We start from the raw sequence: 19905 nt of genomic DNA, 5'->3' as shown, positions 1-19905 counted from the left end.
GTGCTCCGCCCGCGGCGCGAACGGCTGCCTCGCGCGTGGCCAGCACGCCCGGCCCCGCCACGCGATGTGACCTGCGGCTCATGGATGCGGTGCGGTACTGCTGCGCGTCGTCACGGCGGAGGGTCCGTTAGGCTTGCGCGGGGACGGCCGTTGGGCCGGGGCGGTTGTGGCGCTGTGGTGGCGGAGCGGGGAGGAGAGCRGAGCAGAGGAGGGTGGGGAGGGGAGCACCCCTGCCGCTGCTGCCCCTTAGCAGCTTGCTGTGCTCACTCTGCAGCTGCCCTGTACGAAAACCTGAGGGATGGTAGAGTTGCCCAAGCCTCCTAACATCTCTGCCTTTGCTATATGGAGGGTATCAAGGTGACCGGTCTGAACAGCTTGGTTAGCTGCTGCCACCAAATAATCCACGTGGTGTCCCAGAGTCTTGCTGTGTGTCTTCATGGTGCTGCTTAGTCTGTAAGAGGCCTGTGGTGCCTGTGAAAAACTGCCACTCTATCGTCTGTGCTGCCGCAGAAAGCCCCGTGCAGGGCACYGGTTTTGCCTGCTCTGCTCTGGATTTTGAAATGCATCGTGTAGTTTTTCTTTGCTGCTCCAGCAGAGCTTTCAGAATGAGGCCGAAACTGTRGCTTTTGGTACGCGTCAAGGAAACAACCATACCCTCTCTTGCCTTCGATGAACACACACTTCTGGCGCGAGGTAGAGGAAGTGCCTCTTACTGCAAGTTTAGTACTGATAAAGGGTATCATCTTGACCATGATCAAAACTCAAATGCTGAACATACGTAAGTCAAGACAGAAAGAAAGTATAGACAGGGTATAGATGGTGGAGGCTTTTATGTTCCTATCCAGCCGTACTGGAAGTACCATATCTGGAGTTACACAAGTGCTTTATCCTTCCTTCTCTGGAGATCTTCAAGGCCCACCTGGATTCAACCCTGTCTACCATGCTCTKAGTGACCCTGCTGAGCCAGAGGGTTGGACTAGATGATCTCCAGAGGTCCCTTCCAACCTTACYGATTCTATGATGCTCCTTAGTTCAGAGCATTAGTAACAGCTACGAGTGGCCTRTTATATTGGTGTTCAGGCTGGCAAAAATACTTTGGAAGGGAGTTWAAAAATTTTGTTGAAACTTCTAGAAAGCTTAACATTAAAGGGGATTTTGTTGTGTGAATACTTTTCTCTCTACAGTGTAGAATGAGGGAAGCCATTTCGCACTGACCCCTGAAAAGATGGGGATGACTTTTGGGCATTCTTGACCAAGACTTCACATGGGCCAGTGATGCCCAGATAATAGGCACCACGGTTACTTGCTCCTGAGCTACCTGCTTCTTTAGGTGCTACAGTTTCAGGAGATCTTAATGTTAGTTTTTCTTTTTTTTTTAATCAGTGTAACATGAGCTCCTCATTATTTTATTTATTTATTTATTTGCCTAAGTAAATGCTGTGAGGCAGTATTAGGTCTATATATGGCATTAATGAGCCATTACTGGAATATTGTGTCCAATTCTGATGTCTGTGCATGAAAAAGGATGCTGACAAATTGGAAAGGATTCAGAAGAAAAGCTGCAGAAATAATTAGACATCTGGAAGTTGTACAGAGCGAATTGCTTATCAGTCAAGAGGTGGTTGTATCAGATTATAACTATCCATTATAACTAACCTCATTAGCAGAGGGAGGTAAAGCATGATGCAGTAACTGGAGTTTGAAGTTGGTCATACTCGAATTGGAAATAAGGCACATTCCGTAGTAGACTAATCTAGCAGGAGAGTCTGAGGTTGGTTATGTCTCTTCAGAAATTAAAATAAACATTGGCAATCTTCTTAAAAGTTATAGTTAAATATTAGCCAGATAATACAGGCATTACTTGAAGGCCAGGTTAGAGACTTTATTAATACCCTTTGGGGCCCTGCTGTAAGTGAGTGACATCACTAAATCCTAATGCTTCTTCAGAAAAAAATRCTATGAAGTACAAGCCATGCTTACAAAATTGAACGTAAGTTGAACAGTTCTATGTATTACAATTCTTCAATATTAACAAACAACCCACAGACCGTAGGGGTATTATGTGTCTGAGTGAATGTTGTAAGTTTACTTTGCTAAAATTCTGGGTGGGCCTGTGTAAGTGACTGTGTATGCTGTTGGTCATTTCTTTTTAAACTGTTTGTCCTTCTCAGGTGTTCTCCTGAGGTGACATCCTCTATCTCTGTAGAAGCTACTCTAAGCACAAGTGTGCTGGGAGTGTATTAAGAGGACTGATCAGTACCAGTTGGTGTAACACCTGATATGGTATCTTGTGATAACAAACTGCTGGGCAGCTGCATAGACCTTCCATTTAATCCCTGGCCAGATCTAGGGCTGCATTTTAATATTACTGCAGTAGTATTTTAAATGTAGAAAAATAACAGGTAATATTTTACTCACTGAATCCCATTGCCTCCAAAAGGAAAATAAAAATCTATTCTAATATGTCAARTGGTGCTTTATATATACAAAACAATTTTACAACATATTTAAAAACTTAAAATGCGTGATGAATACTTTCAAATACTAAAATTCATTCTTTTTTTTTATTGGAATGCGCAGCATTCCCATTTAAGTGAATGAGAATTTTGCCTGCATAAGCAAAACCCAGGCCCAAGTAATAACAAAATACATGCTGCAGAAAGATCAGATAACTGTACTCTGGATTTTTTCCCAGGTTCTTCCTGTGTCTACCAGTGTATTGAGTTTAGTTATTYGCTGCTGAAATTGATGAATACATTGCATTGATTATAGCTGGAACAAGTTTGCGCAAACTGAAACTTTAATTTTATAAATTCTTAGACCTATTCAACTTGAAGTGTATATATGCATCTCAAGCTGTATGGAGCTGCTTGTTCAAGTTTAATGATGCTTCATTGTTCTTGTGAGATCATGTCCTTGGACCACAGGAGTAGTAATGGTTAAATATTATTGTAAAATGTTGTATTGTGTAGTTTATTATAGTTGCTTACTGTTTTGCAGTATCAATCTGTTTTAACAGAATTTGCCTTGATTCATTTTCTTTTCTTTTTCAGGGAAAGAAATGGAGAAAATTCAGTAACTGCTGAGTCTAACATCTTACAGATAACTTAAGGAATTTACAAATGCTTGTTTCTGTGTTGAGAAAATGACTGCAGATATAGAAGAAAGTACAGGTTGTTGGAAAAGAATACCAGTCAAAAAGTGGAATGTCCAATAGTTAATTTGGAAGTACTATAAATATACCTGTTATGGTGCAATTCTGGAGTGGAGTTAACTCTATAGCACACGGGTAGCCCTCCAAGAAGGAAAAAAAAACCCCACAAAACTTTCAGTTTTTCTAAATTATGGAAATTTTTTGGAAGACGTGGACATGGATTTTGAGCCTAGTTGTTGTTTCATCGGAATTTCACAGTGACAACAGGCTTTCATATAGTTCTCAAGGTAGGAGTCTGACCTCTGTAGCTGTAAGAAGCATGGGTTTCTGTGTTGGGTGGCTAACATTTTCTAAACCATRTTTACAGTATCTTACAAGCTGTTAGTTCTGTCATGATTCATTATCATGAAAGCTAATTACAAAGAATCTGATTGAATTGTCCTAATTTCTGTCTACTTTTAGCTGTAAGAAAGTCTCACAAATTAAATCTTGTAAAATGTTGTACTGKCTGATAGTTTAGAGCCTTATCAGAATGTCATTAAAACTTTTTAAAAACTGGAAAGGAAGGATCTAATCTTACTTCGATCTGTTGACTTTAGTAGGTTTCTAATGGAATGAAGAACCATTTACATGTTTTTACAAAGTAATACGTCTTGTCATTACTACTGTTTTTATTTTTGCAGGTGGATCTAATAGCTTTTGGCTTTGAATGGTATCACTAGGAGGAATACGTCCCTCTTAGGTAGAACTTAGCCCTAAATGTTTATATATTTTGGGTATACAGGAAAAGATACGTAGCTTAAAACTTTGTGACATCTGATTAATAAGAAACTAAACACGTTTTGTTGACTTAGTAAATAAAATATATTTTCATTCTAAAGCTCTGCATTTTAAATTTACCTAAAAATGACTTTCACTCATGGGGGTGATAAGACTTAGCCAAATACGGTTAATGTTTATACTACTACTTGTTGTTTCCTGTTATATTTTCTTCTCTTTTATGCCCACTCCCTGGACTGTCTTACCTTGTGATTACAAAGAGGAATTCCTGTCTTACCTTGAACACTACCAACTAACAATCCCAGTAAGGGTTGATCAAAATGGAGCCTTCCTCAGCTTTACTGTGAAAAATGCTAAACCCTCAAGGAGGAGGAGGAGCACAGACCCTTATGATCAAGAACTGGCAGCATCTAAATTATTTTTTAAACTTTCTGCCTATGGCAAGCACTTTTATTTAAACCTGACTCTCAACACAGATTTGGTATCCAGACATTTTACAGTAGAATACTGGGGGAAAGATGGACCTCAATGGAAGCATGATTTTTTAGACCACTGTCATTACACAGGATATTTGCAAGACCAACATAGTACAACTAAAGTGGCATTAAGCAACTGCAATGGTCTGGTAAGTGCATGTTACGTGTTCTGGTATAATAGTATGCTTGCCCCTTTTAAAATACAGAAGAAGAATTTCATTGGCCTGGCTTTCAGTCTTTTGAATTCTTGTGAGAAACAAGAAAATAGGTGCAAAAAACAAACAAACAAAMAAAAAAAAAAAACCCAGACCAAATCTGGGTCCTGGGGGAAAAGCAGTCATCGCTTTCTTAAGCTTAATTGTAACTACTAAGACCCAATTCTGTAGTCCTTCAGCAGACAACACTTTCACTATTTACAGTGTCTGCTTTAGGGCTGCAAGATTAGGTCTGTGGTGAGATTATTACAGATTATTAAAATTTTAAACACGGAGGGGAGAACACTGGATCCTGTAGGATGCTCAGTCTCTCCCGTGAACTGGAGATTGAACTGAACACCCACTTGCCATCTCTTAGAATTTGGGTGTAGAAAATTAGAATAAATAACAGAGCTTGGTGTAGAAGTCATCACTGCTATAAATCCAAAAGGTGAAGAGGAAAGCAGATCCTTCGCATATACCAGGATCAGAAAGTAACTGTGTGTGTGTGTGTGTGTGTATATATATATATATATATATATATATGTATATATGTATGTGTATATATATATATATATTTAGAAATTTTTTGTTTACAAATTGAACAGTTGCATTTAAACTAAAAGTAGGATTAAAAATTCTCATCTCATTTCTTTTTTGAGCTCTTCTCTTATTGTTGATCTCTTAGTCATATGGCAGTAATGCTTAAATGGGAAAAAACCTTCATTTTTTCAGGAAGAAAATTAAAACAGAATTGCTAAAGTACAACCTTTTTATCCTTGGAAGTGCTACAGAATAATCTATTTTGAGACATGATTGCAAACAAAAGCCTGCAGTTTCAGAGGGGTGGATTGCAATACACACAGCTTTTTGATGTCCCTGATAAAGTCTAGGTTAACTTTTTGAGTAGTTTTTTTTTTTTTTTTTTAAGAATTTTCAGGGGTAAATGAACACTCCTGATAAAACCTAGTTAAGATGGAGCTCTCTCAGTATGGTATCACAGTATGGTTAATGCAGGCTTGCAGCTGATTTGTCCTAACTTTATACAATTTTAACTTCAGCTTTACAGTCTTCATGTAAGAACAATTTTCGCTGATCTTACTGTGCCTCACACCATGAGGTGGCTTTTAGCATTCCTGTTGTGTGTTTTCTTTCTGTCTACATTCTCATTCTTTTACTGCAGCAAAGCTGCCTGTGTTGTGGTTTCAGGTGTCAGTGCATTAACATAATGTTTGTAAGTTAACTTTAGTATGTAATACTGCACGATAAATAATTATTTACAGAGTTTGTAGCTATTGACTGCTCTTACATATTTCTTCCAGGGTTCCTGCTCTGGATAAGGCAGTCTTGGGTGCTTGGGCATACCATGACTGGAACTCTGGAGTTCTTCTCCATGGTCATGCTTCTTACCTGGGACTGTATGTGTCAGGTGCCCACTGCCTCTCCTAGGCCGAGTCAGGAGCGTGGGAGGTTCCCATCATGCTCCAGAAGCAGCAGTGGGGTAGCACAAGACCTCTCGCTTGCAGGGACCCTTTAAAGGGCTGCAGTGGTGGGCTAGACTCAAGAAAATTCTCTGCTGCAGTGTTGGCAGGGCCTTTCAGAGAACTGAGTTTGGGAGTTACCACTCCATTCAGATAAATCTGACAGTTATTTTTAAAATGATTATTCCTACTAGTAAGTGTTTTGTTATACAGCTGCTTGTTACACTATGCTTAATAAAGCAGTTGGCAATGAATATTAAGAACACTATTTGTTTTAGAATTGATGGTAATTCATCATATCAGATTCTTGCTCGGGGCATTTATATTTTACAGCCAAGGAGGAGAATGGAAGAGACTGCCTGTTATATTCTGCATAGTCATTGATCCACATCTGTCCAAAACCTGTAGTTTTAAGATGTCAATAATTCTGAATGGTGCTTCCTTCATTTTGACTCGCTTTCTAATTAGAAACTTAAGCCTTCCGTTTTTGTCAGTTGTCCTGTTAAGTTTCAGCCTTGTCTGAGTCAAATTTACTCCTCGTATGAATGTTTTGAGTTCCTCTGTTTAGTTATTCAGGGTGAGTGAGTGAGACTATGTTTAATTAATGTAAATTGTTTGAGTCTGAAGAACATTTATAGTATCTGATACAAGTTTTAATGCAAATAGGGCTTTCAGTTTCGTTATGGTAAAACTGAGCAGCAATCAGTTCATTTCCTTCTCATGATTTCCAGTTTCGGCCTTTCCTTCTATACTCCTTTTACTTTAGCATGATTGTGGCCTAGCATACAGAAACTACAAGAATGAGACTCCGTAAGTTAATAGCCTGTAGTCCTGGAGTGCTAAGTAAAAAGCTGTTAATTTACTGAGTCTCATTCTTGTAGTTACCATATGCTAGGCCACGATTATGCTATAGATTATCTGAAGTTTTAAGAAGTCCTCTATAATACAGTGAGCAGTCATGTAAGGGAATTGAAGACCTTGTTCAGCAAGCTTTTTAGCTTCTGAACTCTTATTTACTTCAATGCATSTTCCATTTGTGGCTGGATTGCAGGTTTGGCCTTCTCATGAAAAAGCCTGCAAAGARCAGTATTTTGGGGCCTTTAGATGTTGAGTGCAAGGCAGCAGGGTTGAGGTGTGATGATGCTGTAGTTGAGATTGTCTGAGCTGAGCATGTCATACTGAAGGAAGGAAAATAAACCGTGGCAGGCTGGCAAAAGAGTGAATTTCACCTTATGGAGAGAAATTTCTGGTAGTGGACTAAAGCAGAAATCAGACTTACCCTGTTCTTGTCCATCTCTGCCCACTTCCAGCTGTCAAAGTTCTTACTAAATGCTCAAGCAAGTTTTCCATTTTAGCAGATTTTCTCATTTTGAGCTTGAGAAGTCCAGTAGCAGGAAATATATTTAAAACTTAGAGAGTGATTTATTATTAGGAAAGTGATTTGGGGGCTAAATCTCATTTTGAGACTACTGTGGCTCCAAGGAAATGTTTAATGTAAAAGGCCAAGTATTTCCATGGCATGTAAGATTGCATGTACTGTGCTGGGCAGCATAGATGTCTCTGTCCAAACAGAAATCCCAGGAAAGCCCAGGAAGTAGGTTGTAGCTAAAAGAATGACCTTTACATGTCATTCTTTGGTTAGAGGAAGAATTACTTTGCCAGAAGACTTAATGTTCTTTTCATATATTCATAAATCTATGGTTTTATAAATTGTTCATAGCCTTCTTAAATTAGCTAATTGGAAAACTGGTTCTACCTTAAAGAAAGCATTTACTTTTATAGATTGTAAATCGCATGTACTATGATATTTTGAGTAATACTTTTAARTCATAAATCATTTTTGCCTATGATTTATAACATTTGGAAATACCAGAAATGATGTTAAAGGCTGATCTAGTATTTGTTTTTTTCGTGGAGTTCTCTTTGATCCTAATATGCATTTGCAGTATGGACTTAGTATTCAGAAAATCATGTATAAGCTGTTCCTAGTTTTAAAGTGTTTAGATAGTTTCCGTGATGTACTGTTCCAGTCCAGATCACTTTTTGTCATCCTTGAGAATATGCTAAGCTAATGCAGCTTGTTTCATTAGGCACAGAACTGTACAGAAGCAGAGAACCAGCTGTAGTGGTATTGAACAACACTGACAGATTTTCAGAATGTCATGACTATTATTTTATATTAAAAATAAAGCATAATATCTAGAAAGGGTTGATTCTGTAACTGATGGACGTCTGAAGTACAGTAAGGTCTAGCTAGACAGCCTGACACAAAGAACTGCTTTTTCACAATTTTGCAAATTCATGTGAACTCCATGTGGATTCACAGATTTGTCTGAGCGTGTTAAGCTGTTGGATCCAGACTTTATATATGTTAGCTGGAGTTGGATTGGATAACAGGATCTCAAACAGTCTATTTTAGATAATGATCTTGGGAATGTTGCTTGAAGTGACCTATTTGGGACATTCAGCTTATTTCTTAAATGTGTAATATTTTTATCAAAACCTTTTGCTGGTAGTTCTTGTCTCTTAATGATATCCTTCATACTTTGGGCAGGTGTTTAATATATAAACTGTTGAAGTTCAGCTATAAAAGCAAAACTCAAAATTAATTCCTTTAAATATTTTAAAGTACATAATTTCAATCTCTCTTTTTCAACTGAAACAATTTTGGCCGAATATAGATGATAGGCCAAAAATGAGATTGAGAATGTTAATTTGCATATAATAGTGTAATTATCACTRTTAACCAGGTGCTACTAAATGCGTATATGATGGAGGCATCTCCAACCACATAGAATAAGTGCTGAAAAAAATTGATGATTTCCTGGTTGCCTTCACTGTTAGTACCTGAATGCGCTGTCGTAGTAGTTTGCAGATAGTTGTAGTAGTTTTTTTTTCTTTTATACACAATTTATTTAGAAAATTAATGTTGCGATTAAGTGTTGTTTATGGCATCTGAATTGACTTGCTTACACAGAGGTTGTACTGCTTCTTAGAACTATTAGTTTTTAGTATTTGATAGAACTTACTTGTATTTAGACTTGGTAACCTGTCTGGACTTGAGTACAGACGTGAAGAGTGTGTACCCTGGAGTAATCAGATCTAGGTTAAGGCTTCTCTGTTGCAGAGACAGGGCCACAGTACAGATGGTACTTCTGTCTCCACAGGCTTTGCAAAAAGCAGGTGGTGTTGGCCAGAACCACTCTGCAGGTTTCCTCTGGGAACATTATACCAGAGCTTATAATGGACCAGGATTTGGTTGAACCCAGATGTCTGACATCTAGACTGGATGCAATCCAGACTCAAGGTTCTTTCCACACATCTGGGGAATCTAGTTACAGTTTGGTTTATACTTTCAAGACTGTTTAAGCAGCAGTATACCACTAAGTGATTTATTTTTAGTGATATCTTAGATTCCAAGTAACAAGAAGGCATTATGAGAGAATTTTGTACCTACATCGGCCAAGTGAATGTAGACCCTGATGTTATTTTCTTTAGTAAATAATGAAGTTCATAATGGAAAAATACTACTGAAGAGGCACATCAATTGTTACAGTCACTATGTAAGAAATGTGTATCTGAAAAATGAAGCGTGTTCATAATACATTTTTTCAAAATACATAGTACAGGTATATTTAGAGAATACCTTTATTCCTGAAGTGTTGTACACTATTTCTTCATTTATGGATTGTATGTTGTTACTGAAATCCTGTTTTGGGAGTGGAGAACAGCAGACAGTCGGTACATAGAACAGCAGTAAGGAGGAGAGTCTTCACCAGGAGTGCAATAGCAAACCCTGATCTTTTAAACAGCTTTGGATTATTTAAAGCAGATATGGACCAAGTGTTTTATGATTACTTAATATATTAGAGAGCTCATTGGAGAAGTACAACCCCTTTTAAAAAAAAGACTCATGCATAAGACTTGCTTTACAGATAAGAGAGCAGAAATAGAAATACACAGCTGTATTGGCTGCTTCTGCGAGAGGGTAATCTTTGCAACCTTTAGGAAGTACCTTGAGACAGGTTTTCTGCACACATCACTGATTGCAGAGCTTAAGTAACATACATAATAATTCTTGAAGATATGTGTTGAGAATGGGATGCTGAATAGTTTTAAATCCTCTTGAATTTAATTAAATAATGATGAATTCGCAATAAAGCGAATAATACTTTTTTCTTTTGTTATCTTGAACAATCTTATAGTGACTTTAATGGAATCTAGACCGGTTTGTAATTCATCAAATCAAGTTATGAATGCAGAATTTCCTGTTTCCCAGTCTCCTAAGTGATCAGTATCTCTTTCTCATAGTGTTGAAAGATTATATGGTAAGAAATTTCTTGATACAGATACTAGAATTTGTAAGTTAGCAAATGTAGGTTTTGGAGTCTGTCAGGTCTACTCCCCAATATTTTTATATCTGAAAGGATCTTAAAGCTGGATCTTTTCTTCTATAATTCAGTTTTAATTGCTGAAAATTCAGGATATTGCATAGTTGCTCTGAAATCTCCCCTTTCTTCCATAAACCACTTCCTGTTTGGAAGCAACAGAGTTCAAAAATCTGAAATTACGAGATCTACCATTCTGCAGTGCAGTATGAGGGGGGACAAAATGTTCATTTGTTATGGGGCATGAGATCTGATACATAGCCTGCAACAACTCTGATCCACCAAAGGTCTGTGGTGAGACCTTTCAAGGGATAAATGCTTTGTAGATTGTTTAGCTTAGATTAATACTAGTAATTTGATTTTAGTAACTCTAGCTCAGTTTTGGAATTCAGCATTTGGATGTAGAACATAATGTTTTCCCTGAATAATATATTCTGAAATAAATCTCTCTTGTAGTTTTTAAATACGCAGTATATGGCATTAAGGACCTACAGCATGCCATCATAGAGGGCTCGCTCTTTGAAAGAGGCCATTTTGGCTTGGCATCACTTTTAATGTATATGAGTCGTGTAGTTTAGAAACATCTCTGTGAGCAGATTTTGTCATATACCAAGAGTATCTCTTGCTCTCTTACCATATCCACCAAGGGTGGTGGGAAAGAACTCGAGAAGTAAGACAATATTTTTTTGTTTATTCTTCCCTTACTGTGTTGTGTATAGGGACCTACTCCCACTCCCACTAAAGTCAGTGGAGGAGAGCTGATTTATCTGCTGTTTTCTATGTTTGTGTCTTGTGGAATTCTTCACAGAAATAAAGGATAGTCAAATGTTACTGTAAATTAAACTTATTTATTAGTTTTATATTTTGTCTTTTGAAGTTATTTTCTTTTTTTTCCCCTTCAAGCATGGAGTAATTGCTACAGAAGATGAAGAGTATTTTATAGAGCCTTTAAGGAATATAACAAAGAATTCCAGTAACTTTAACTATGAAAATGGTCATCCTCATGTTATTTACAAAAAGTCTACTATGCATCAACAACATCTCTATGATCATGATCACTGTGGAGTCTCAGGTAAAAGAAAAAAAATGTCAGTTATGTATATACAATTAACTATAAAATTGTAACTAAAGTTGTATTTTAAAATCTTTTTTAGTAGATATGAAGGTACAGTGGAGATAGTTGCAATAGGAATTTTCCATCTGGAAAACGTGGTGCACTCCTTTGAAAAGTAGTTTTTTTGTTGTTTTTTTCCCTCCAGGTTCAGATCAAGAATATAGGACTGCTTGAAGGATAAGGTTCTGGGAATAAGTCTTGCTTTATATCTGTGTTGTGCACAGTGTAGTGATGAGCACAGGCTTCCTCAAAATGTGCTATAGATGTGCTTTGTTCCCAAACTGGAAGGTGCTACTTGAGTGACCAAGTATTGCAGCTCAGTGTTTAATGAATGTTCCATCCCATTTGCACAAACTTGACGTTATAAATCTGATAGTTTTGTCATTAACAATACATTTGGAACTGATCAAGAGCCTCCAAGTCTTCCTCACTTAAGGTGGTTTAGGTATGTGTGTTTGTTTTGTTTTTGTTCGATGAGTTAAGGTAATTTCATGGCAGCTGAACAGGTGATTTACAGGTGCCCTACAGGAAGGACTACATGGTTTTGATTGAGAGATTATTTACCTTTAAAGCACAGTTTAACTTCCACAAAAACACTTTTCAAATATCCCTTTCCTGACATGATTTCCACTTGCTTAAACTTAAGCCAAAAGCTAATTTATGGAGTTCTTCTTGGAGTAAATCTGGCAAGTTGTTCTGGAGCACTAAAATGTCTTTCATGTACTTGAAAAATGATCCAATCTTAATGTTTACGTTATTGTTCTCAGGAATAGCTTGTTCTTAGAAGTTTAGTCCTGGACATTAGTATTCCATGAGATTCAGTCTATAGGACAGGTTCGCAAATATTAAAAYAATGTCATTGTTTGTTGATGTTACCTCTTTCAGCTTTTCCTTTTGTAAGTTGTAGTTTTTCYTAGCACTGGCTGACTGAACTTAAAACACAGATTGTTGACAAAAACCTATGCCTGGGAGAGAATTTTTCCAGAGTGGTTCAATTAACTGTGCTTAGACTCGTAGGAAATGTCAAACTTCTTATACTAAACTTCATGGGAGTGTTATTTCATCCTCATTCCTCTAAAGATTGCGGAACAAGTCTTCTAACTATTACTATGTGCTGCAAGACTTGGAGTGGGTGACTGATTGTAAAATAAGATAACATTGTATGTGTGTGCTCCGATTTATGCATATTACAATAGACCTCTGCAGAGCATCCATCTTTTTCTTTCATTGTATAGGCAATGTGGGCATTTAAACCTCTTGAAATAAGTGAAAAGATGATGAGATGTTTGACACTAATTTTTACCATTGTTATTTCCCTAGAAAAAAGCAACATACTGACTTCTGTCAGATACTACTTAATGCTTAGGATGTCACTCTTCTCCAAGCAAGGGTAAAGCAGTGGCGGCTAGTTGATGAGCTTGTGTCTAACTGTTATGGCAGCATGTGTCTCATGGATCATTGGTTGATCAGAGCTTTGCATCTTGCATATTCCTTGTGAAACATCTAATAATTTTAATGTGTATTCCTTTGTATTTTTTATTACCTCTGTCCTTAGAAGCTCCTCAGCATTCTCTAGGCTTTTTTTGTCTGTCACATTCTGAAGTCTTAATCATTGAAATGCAAAAGCTTTGCATCTTGCAAGCAGAAGATCGTGCTCGTACTCATTTCTCTCTTCAAAACTTTTACCTGATGATCTCTCTACTTTTTCCAGTTGCTGAAAATTTCTGAAAAACTTTTTTACTTCCCAGAACTGCAATGTCTTATGTTTTCAGATGAAGTACTATTTTAGTCTTCTCTTTCATGCTACCAAACCTCTTAAACTCATTTTCTGAGCACGGCATAAACCCTTTATCCCAAAGGGACATGGCATCCAATACCAGAATACCTAAAAGATAAATCAAATACTAATTTCCAGTTTCTCAGCTTTCAGACCATAGGACTGAGGCCAGATTTACAAAAATAACTTTTTCTGCTAGTAGAATGAAATTTGTTCAGCATTTGACCATTTTAAGAAGTTTTGGATGCTTCCATTTTGTATCTGTTTTCTTTTGTTTGTTTTTTCCCCAAGCATAAATGCAGTTGTAAAAAAACCAAACAAACAAAACTGTTACTGCCTTTTTGTCAGTGTATTACTTATTTTGTATGGAAACTGATTTTAGCTATCTATTTGGAACAGTTTTCCAGTATAATGTGCTGGGACAGGTCTGCTTGTATAGGTGTGCCACTACTCACATCCTGACAAATTTCCCCTACTGTAATCTAGATCTAAATTTATCATGCATCTGCTCTGTGTCAAGGTGTGGTCAGGGTTTTTGAAACAAGAGACAAGGAGAATATTATTTCTGACTTGTCAGAAAAATAGCAGTAACTGACAAAGTGGGKCAGGGAGTCTGAGAGATGAGTTGGGATGAGAAAGTGATGGATTTCTTCACAATACATAATAGAATTATGGTGATTCATACAAAAGAAGAATTTGAGAGATGGATACAAATATTTCTCTATTTGACAGATCATTTAAGTTCAGGTAAGGATATAGGATGGAATTGTGGCTGATTTCCAAAAACTTAGTAATATTTTAAGCAGTTAGACATAAGACTGTTTTAAAACCAAAAAATCTTAAATTAGTATTCTATGTATATGTTGTCACCAAGTTAACTGTCTTACTAAATAGAGCTTAAATCATTAAGACCTTGTTAGAAACTGTTTAACCTCAAATTTCAGTTACTACAGTGGGATATGAGGTCTTTGGGGCGTCTTGCAGAAGCACTCAATGCTTTGTGGGATCAAAAGTAGTGTAACTATTTCAGAGGCAAAATGTTAAAATCTGTCGTTAATGTTTGCAGCAAAGATTTTGTTATAAACTGCTTTTGATGGTGTTCTTGTTTGACTGTATAGTTTATTGAAATATTTATTTTGACTGATGCCTAATGTGGTTGCAAAAAAAGTTATTCATTATTTTTGCATTTGCACAATCTTAAGAAATACGCCTTTTTTTAACTGAAAGGCTGTGTTCTCATATTTGTGACTAAAATTGAAATTTGGCCTATTTGACAATTTTAGAGTTGCGTGAGTTAAGAAAAAAAATTCAGATATACAGACTGCTTTGGATGTGATTCAAAACAAATTGGCATTTGTATCCTGAAAAGCGGCAGGTCCGTTATTTAGAGATGGCTCCATTACATGCTGCCTCATGTTGGGATTTTGCTCAAGCCAGATTTTAGTATATTCTAGAATGAAAAAAACCCCACATAAATATATATGTATATATATGCACACATTAATATACATTGTTAAAATACTAAAAAGCGGCACATAATTCTCGTAGCTGTATTTAGCATGAGTGAGTTTCTGTAGTATTGTGAGATCTTACTTATTTGTATTTATGTGTTGTCTTCTCCCCCACTCTACTGTGCACCCCTGTGAGTGTCATTAGAGGCCTGACTTAAGAAAATGTGGGTACCATAGTTGTAAACTTTGTGTCTGCACACATATAAATTTCTTTCCAGTTGTGATTTAAAACTAAATTTCTTACTTTTTAATATTTACTTTGGAGATAATTACATTTTTTTTTCCTGATTTTTGTTGTATGTGAAGGGGGTACCAGTGTTCAATCTTAATGCTAGTTTAAAGGGATTTTTTCATCTAGAAATAAGGAGGAATATTATTTTTCTTAAAAAAGCTAAAACATTTCAATAAAATTTGCAACATACTTAAACTTTTTTTTTTTGGAAAATTATGTCAATTAACTTTATTTAGCATGTTTAAAATAAAACTGTGAACAACTCAAGGAGTGTGAGGCTGAGTACTAAGGAGTGTTTTCAAGTTTCTTAYTACTTTTGAGACTAGCTAAAGCCTAGTTCCATCTGGAAAGAAAAAGAAAAATGTTCGTTTTTGTGAAGTCTTCTGAGACCTTTATTTGAAAGATTCAATGAGGATTGAGTCCAAAAGAAGAGTTTTTTTTCCCTGAAAGATTTTTGTGTGAGCTTACTGATTTTTTTCAAATCTTTAATGAAGATGTGCATCTTTAAATAATGAAAATTTGTGAATGAATGTAGAAATAATACTGTATTTATAAACAAATCCTAGCATTATAAGAGCATCAGAAGTCCTCAAACATCAACATTTGTTACTTGAATATGAACCAAGTGTTCTTTTTAATTTCACTACAGAAGTTGTAAGAGAAAATTCCAGACATTCCTAAATCTCCACTTTGGTGAGATTAAGATCTTTGAACAATTAAAGTGACTTTGGATTTCGTAGAATAGAGATGCAAAACATGGAAAAAGCTATTGATTACAGAATCCTCAAGACTTCAGTACCCAATACTGCTTTTTAGAATGTGTTTAATCTTATCAAGGCTTGCAGAATGATGAGGATTTTTACTGTCATTTTGTTGACTACTTGGTTTCTCTTCATTTTTAAACTTTTCTATAATATACAACTTTTAAAGCCAACACTGTGTATGAAAGAGCACTAGAATCAGAATGATGAAGCTTTGCATACCAAGTTTCGACTTGATCATATATCCTTTGTACTGTAGTTATTGCCCTTTGAAAATAAGGTGTTTAGCTGAATTGCATAAAGCTTTATATGTTTTGTTTTGTTTTGTTTTTCTTAACTGAAAGGACTAGTCCAATCAACTGGTTCTTAGTTGAACTGGCTTTAGTAGAGATACGTCTTTCTCTGGTACTAGTCACATGAGTACTTCTTATTAAGTCATTTTAAGAACATATTTAACTTCTAGCATTCTTATGTTCATTTACAGCTAGCAAGAATAGGTACTTTGTAATCCTTCTTAGGGAAAAGGTTCCTAATTATGTACTTTAATAAACTGAAGGTTGAGTTCAGTGTGGGTCCTGTGATGACTGGATACTTTTTACACATAAAGTCAACTTGCGGAGAAGGAGGTGGAATTCAATTTTGTACTGAGGCCAGGAGTTCAAATAAAAAATCTGTAGCGTTTTATTTTTCTGATAGTTGTAACCGTTTGGATTTTTAATATTCAATCTGTCATATACAAATGCTAATTTTTCTATAGCAAAATATTTACTTGAACTTTACAAGAATCAATGGATTTGAATTGAAATTAATGTTAAAAACAACTGAAATTATCCTGTGTTAGGCCATTTAAAGTTTTCCATTATAGTTAATTCGTGAGGTAAATAGTATATAATTGCTTTCTAAAAAGAGATGTAATTTGTTTGGCCAAATATTATTATGTAGTGATCAAAATTGGCTGATAATTGTATAATTTCACAGCAGGGAAGCAACTTCTTCTTCCTTTTTTTTTTTTTTTGGAGTGGTGTCAGAATGTTTAATTCTTTGATATATTTTGATTTCCTTTTACCTTAATTTTGTATTTCTGATGTTCAATATGTTTTTCCAAATATTACAGCAGACTTGTTCTTATCTTTAAAATCCTGAATTGTACTCATGCTTAACTATAATTAATCTTTAATATTAACATAGCTGAGCAGTTTCAGATCTTTTAAGAGAAGATGCTGATTTATCACCCTAAACCATATTGAGGGAAGTTGAGGATGACACCCTACCTTGTAACAAGTTTTTTTCCCTCACCATTATATGTTATTTTAAAATCAAGTTTTTGTGTAATTTTGTGTGTGTGTGTGTGTATCAAATAGCTTTAATTTTTTCTTACCTCAATAAAGACTTGTTGTTTTCGTAACCTTAAGATTATAATCTCAACATAAAACAGTTGTATTTGCATGAGTTTTAGTGGGGACCTGTCTGAAGTGTTTAATTATTTTGGTTTCTAGAAGACCTCACAAGAAGCAGTAAGCCTTGGTGGATGAGTGATGCATCTGCTTTTCCAACTTCACTTCCAGTCAATGACACGTTAAGTAGTCACAGTCGACAGAAGAGATCAGTAAGCCTTGAACGGTTTGTGGAGACGCTGGTAGTAGCTGACAAAATGATGGTGGGATACCATGGTCGCAAAGACATTGAGCATTACATTTTGAGTGTAATGAATATTGTAAGTTTGATCCCTCTCTGTTTGTTCCCTCTCATGCATGTAATTTAYGTGTTCTGAAATCATGAGTAACTATAAAATGTTGAGTTTATTTACTGGCACGAATAATGTCTTAAAATATGTATCAGCTTGCAGGAACTCATAGTTGAAATATGACAAATAATTTTGTGGGTCTTGTTGTAAAAATGGAAAAAGATGTAGTACTATTCCTGTCAAGAAGTATGCTGAATTCAGTTTTAAATTGTACTTGTCTTTAGTTTTAAATTCATACAATTACACTGAAAGATTGTATAGTTTTATTCCATTTAAATGAAGACCCTAAATGCTCCTTATAATGGATGGGTTATGAAACAAGGTATAAACAGTTTTCATTGAAAAAGGTGGTGGAAGAATTTTGTTTTTACTGAATGGTTATTTGTTGGTCCAAAAATAGTTCTTGCTTGGACAGTAATTACATTTAGCAGGAAAATAGATTAGTTTTTAGTCACTTACGAAACAAATCATGTTTCTTGTCTGACTTTGTGCCTTTTCTTATTTTCTGGAGGTCAGGTTGCCAAACTTTATCGTGATTCCAGTCTAGGAAACGTTGTGAATATTATAGTGACTCGTTTAATTGTCCTCACTGAAGATCAGGTAAGAGTTATTACACTTAAATTTTATATCCTTGGAAATACAAGGCACTCTATTGCATAATATTATAGACTTCATTTAATTATTGCTTGAAATGGCTGCATTTGTGTTTAAAACCTGTCTTGTAATCTTTCGCTACTTTAATCAAGATAAAACAGTTCAAAGGAATATTTCCTCACATGCCATCTCAAAGATACCTGTTCAATACTTCAGGTGAATGTTAATCCACCTTCAGGGATGTCAGCTTTATTTTTAGCTCTGTATCTTGATATTCTGAATTCTTTGTATTTACATAACCATTATTAAAGTTGAAGCAGAAAGAATGCTTGTTCAGTAATACACTACTGAACTTTGGGTCAGATTTTACACAGATAAAATTTGGCAAGAAGAGGTTATTCCTAGAAACCACTGCTTCTAATTATAGTCCCGTTTTAGTCTTCAGAAGGCTTAACAACTGACCTTAGTAATTTGTTTGGAACATTTCTGGTATGCATGTTGTATTGCAGCCAAACTTGGAGATAAACCACCATGCAGACAAGTCCCTCGATAGCTTCTGTAAGTGGCAGAAATCCATTCTCTCCCACCAAAGTGATGGAAACACCATTCCAGAAAATGGGATTGCCCACCATGATAATGCGGTTCTTATTACTAGGTATGGTCATTATAAGTATTGTGTTTATTTTATTTTCTTTCTGTAGCTTTCTTGTTTCTACTTTTATACAGAGGCTAGTTTTAAAGTAATATGATTAGTAGGTAATCTTACGAGGAGGAAAATTAACAGATGGCTTGTTTCAGTTATATCAGACTTAAAATATAGATTAAGGGTTTGGAAAGGTAAGATATACAAATTACTTGCCTCTGCTGTTACTGCTCATTTCGTAACTGCCAATGAAAAATATTCTGATAGAACAGATGGATCTTATTGAACGTTTTTTAGTTTTATAATTGGAAAAAAAATTTAATTATGGAGGACAAACAATATGGGAAACATTGATCATATTTAATGCTTTTTGGTAAGAATTCCAAGCCAGAACTTCAACTATTGTATATCAGTATTTCTTGTTGAAACAACAGGTTCCTGCAGGATCAAGCAATGTGAGAATCTGCTTTGTAGTTGTTTTTATTTATTATGCTTAATGAAGAGGAGAACGGTCATTTTCAATAGCTACTTTCTAAGCCTGAATATGTTCACGTTTGCCTGTATTCCACTGTTACTGTGACTGATTCAGCAATGCTTGCTCTGTAGTCTGACAGTCCTGGTGAACACCAGTGTATTGCTGTTTATAATTGCGGGCAAGCAACCATACTTAATTAGGAAATTTGTTTCTGATTGTTTAAGGGCAGTATTTTTTTTTCCTTTACGTGTTAAAGTGGCAGCAAGTGCAGCAGCAGTAATTTGGGTTGTGATCTTTTTATTGTAATTTGTTTTCCAGGAGGTTTTCTGTACTGCTCTCTATGACCTGTTTGTGGAATCCTTATGTTTACTGCAGAAATCYTTGAAACAGTTATTTTAATAACTAGTCTTTAGAGTTTCGCGTAACAGGTGTAACAGTGGTTGCATTTTTTGGGGTGGTGATTTTTTTTGAAAGGAACAATTTTTTTTGCAATGGAAAGAAAAATCGATTAACCTCTATATATTTTTATATTCATGATTTTAAGTATAATTGTGTAGTGCTAATGACAACAYAGAGTAACT

The 19905-nt window shown here is 35.8% G+C and overlaps 1 protein-coding gene across 3 annotated transcripts in view; it reads left to right on the top strand.

Moving 5' to 3' along the window:
* ADAMTS6 (ADAM metallopeptidase with thrombospondin type 1 motif 6) overlaps positions 1–19905 on the top strand; it is a 155909-nt gene that overhangs the window by 2290 nt on the left and 133714 nt on the right. For 2 of the 3 annotated variants that reach the window (XM_085322417.1, XM_085322419.1), the window contains exons 2-7: positions 3054–3441; positions 4195–4559; positions 11377–11545; positions 17365–17582; positions 18129–18212; positions 18716–18861. In XM_085322417.1, coding sequence (XP_085178543.1) covers positions 3345–3441; positions 4195–4559; positions 11377–11545; positions 17365–17582; positions 18129–18212; positions 18716–18861 — 1079 coding nt within the window. In that variant the 5' untranslated portion in view covers positions 3054–3344. The remainder of the gene's footprint in view (positions 1–3053; positions 3442–4194; positions 4560–11376; positions 11546–17364; positions 17583–18128; positions 18213–18715; positions 18862–19905) is intronic. The other variant, XM_085322418.1, reaches the window with a different exon arrangement.

The sequence above is a fragment of the Rhea americana genome, unplaced genomic scaffold, assembly GCF_003343005.1.
Source record: "Rhea americana isolate MKP2758 unplaced genomic scaffold, rheAme1 scaffold_77, whole genome shotgun sequence".
NCBI lineage: Eukaryota > Metazoa > Chordata > Aves > Rheiformes > Rheidae > Rhea > Rhea americana.
Note: the sequence above shows the minus strand (reverse complement) of the source record. Positions and strands in the feature narration are given on the sequence as shown.